Raw genomic sequence first — 2,517 nt, 5'->3', positions numbered from 1 at the left:
TTTAAATAAATTTAGTTATATATGTTTATTATGTTTTATAAACTTTAAAATTTTGAAAAAAAAAATATAAATAGTTTTACAATGATCATGTAATACATACAAGTTGAAATAGTGGTGGACAAAGAGAAAAGTGAAAGAGAGAATAATAAAACGCTAACCTTTGGCACATATCATAACTGTGGGATTCCACTTATAGTGTGAATCGCAAAGGCACCTGTGACCTCCATCACTTGTTACCATGCATGTCGAATGGGGCCTATTCTCGCAGTCTGGGGGCTTCCGACACGGCGGTTCTGGTGCTGCTGCCCATTTCATTTTAATCATTCCATCAATTTTGGAACACTCTGGCTCAGCTAAACTGAATGGGAGTTTAGGAGTCTTATTTTGATTTCTGGAACCACAGGAATATGAATCATCTACTTTAATGTAAAACACTCTCTTATCTTCATCGATCCAAGTAACTTCGTATGAGTTTCCCCCCGGCATCGTGAATGTAAGGTTGCCCGTCAATTCGTTACAATTGAACTTGTTGTAGGTGGGGTCTCCGCAGTTTGGCCCAGTGCTTAGCGGATAAGGAATCTCGTATGTACCGCAAGGATCACACGATTTGGCAGTTGCTTCTGCGCAACAACATATTGATTCAGTGTTAGGGTAAAGAAATACCTACCTAAACAACACCCACATAAAGAAACAAAGAACCGCAAGTGATTTTTCTAAGCAGATTAGAAGTTCGTTTGCTGAGAGATGATTTTTCTTTAACACATAAGAGATGAATTAAGAAGATATAAATTACCTATATCTGATCTCTTAAACAGGACAGAAAGATTGCGACCACCTATACCATTAACTACAAGAGTGGATAAATTTCCCCTCCAGATCTTGCATGTAGAGTTACCATCATCTCGACCAAACTCCGCTCTAGAACTATATGAATATGCCTGGCACTGGGACTGAGGACACTTGGTAATGGTTATGTTACGGCATAAGGATTCACAATCTGCTTCTGTTTCCGATCCATGCATTTCGTCTGGGTCACGCACTTTTATGTTGGTTAAGTTCAGGAACGTCACATTCGTATCAATACAAGACGTTGATTTTCTCACACACCCTTGGCCACGGATTTCTTCATCCCTGGGTCTGAATCCTGGCAAACATTTGCAAGTGAGGAAATTCAAATTATTTGCGTCACAGATGCCGAAGCTCCCGCAATGGTCATATACGTCGCACATACTAGCTGGCTCCGACGATTTTTTATCCCATTGCCTGTCGTCCTCGTCCCACTTCAGAAGCTGTATCTCCCCGCTAGAATTCATTAACAGCCTTTCCTTTTTGTTGTATGGTTTTGATGATAGACATGACAAGTTGCTTGAATTCTTGAGTAATGAAGTATCCGAGCCCAAGAACCCAGAGATCTTTGTACCGGATCCATCCAGTGACTCCGTCCAGTAAAGTTGCGATTGGTTTTCCACTACCAAGGTTTCACGATGACCCATCTTGAAGGTGAAGCTCCCAGGGGCTGGGTCAGCGGGGTCTCTCCAACAAGTCAACGACAAAGTCGCGTCCATTTTCATGCCGAGAAGAAACGTGTCTGTTGGGTTTTTGAAGCTTTCCCACAGGCATCTCGTTTCAGAGTCATCTGTTAGTACTAGATTCCCCGAATCTAGGAGCTTCAATGTTCTATTTGTGGACGAGGATGGTTCAAGTTTGGAGGACCAGAGGCTTTTGGATGCATATTCAACGACCACATTTCCATCCTCCGCAATTCGAAAAACTCCACTAGAATCTGCAACAGGGTCATCTCTATTGGCAACCCACACCACTGTTTGTGGTTCCAGCTTGTGATACCATATCCCCAGGTATCTTTTCTCGCCACTCTTCACACCAGGAGGAGAAAAGAAGCCGAGCTCAAATGTGGCGTTTGATGAAACAAGTTTTCCGGAGTCAGTTATGCTCTGGGTACCCTTCAGAGTATCAACTCCCGAACATATTTGGAAGCATAATAGCGGCACCGAGAGAAGAAGAAGAGAGAAGGACAACACCACCTCTTCACTTCTCATTGCTAATACAAACCTTCTTAATAACTATGGTCTCTCTAAAGAATGATAATAAAAATATCCTTATCAAAGAAAGTTGTACTCTAACCACACGTTAATTTGGTGGTCTTAATGTTTGATCACCAATGCGATAAGATAGAGCTACCTTAGTGGTAATTTAAGTGGGTTCTCTGGAGTGGGATAGTGATGAAATATAAAGTTGAAGGAAAGAGTAGATTAAAGTGTTAAAAGCCTAAAACGTTAATAATGTCCTTGTTATTGATTATTGATGTTGTAGACTTGGTACTTCGTCAAGGTCTACGCCTTGTCATTACTCTCCCTCGTCGTTATCTCTGTCAATTCGCATTCTTTCAACCTCCTGTTTTCAATTTTGTCTTGGAATATTGTAATCAGAAATGTCCATTTAGTGGAACAAAGAAATGTATAATTTTCGTGGCTGATAGAAATTTTCTTAGATTCTTTG

General features: G+C 40.9%; 1 protein-coding gene across 1 annotated transcript; it reads right to left on the bottom strand.

Moving 5' to 3' along the window:
• Window positions 1–2,145, bottom strand: LOC150027596 (G-type lectin S-receptor-like serine/threonine-protein kinase At4g03230). The gene is made up of 2 exons (XM_090302409.1): window positions 794–2,145; window positions 1–620 (listed from the first exon to the last, which is right to left on the bottom strand). The coding sequence occupies exons 1-2, from the start codon at window positions 2,055–2,057 to the stop codon at window positions 154–156; spliced, it is 1,731 nt and encodes a 576-aa protein (XP_090158535.1). The 5' UTR covers window positions 2,058–2,145; the 3' UTR covers window positions 1–153.
• Between the last annotated feature and the right edge of the window lie 372 nt (window positions 2,146–2,517).

This window comes from Phaseolus vulgaris, chromosome 5 (assembly GCF_051622355.1).
Source record: "Phaseolus vulgaris cultivar YP4 chromosome 5, ASM5162235v1, whole genome shotgun sequence".
Lineage (NCBI taxonomy): Eukaryota > Viridiplantae > Streptophyta > Magnoliopsida > Fabales > Fabaceae > Phaseolus > Phaseolus vulgaris.
This window is presented reverse-complemented; position numbering and strand designations above follow the sequence as displayed.

Excerpts from the sequence above, each read along its gene's own strand:
- LOC150027596 (XM_090302409.1), bottom strand. The coding sequence starts at position 2,057 with ATGAGAAGTGAAGAGGTGGTGTTGTCCTTCTCTCTTCTTCTTCTCTCG. Across the intron at positions 621-793 it reads GTTTAAGAGATCAGATATAG|AAGCAACTGCCAAATCGTGT; the intron begins GTAATTTATATC and ends GTTGTTGCGCAG.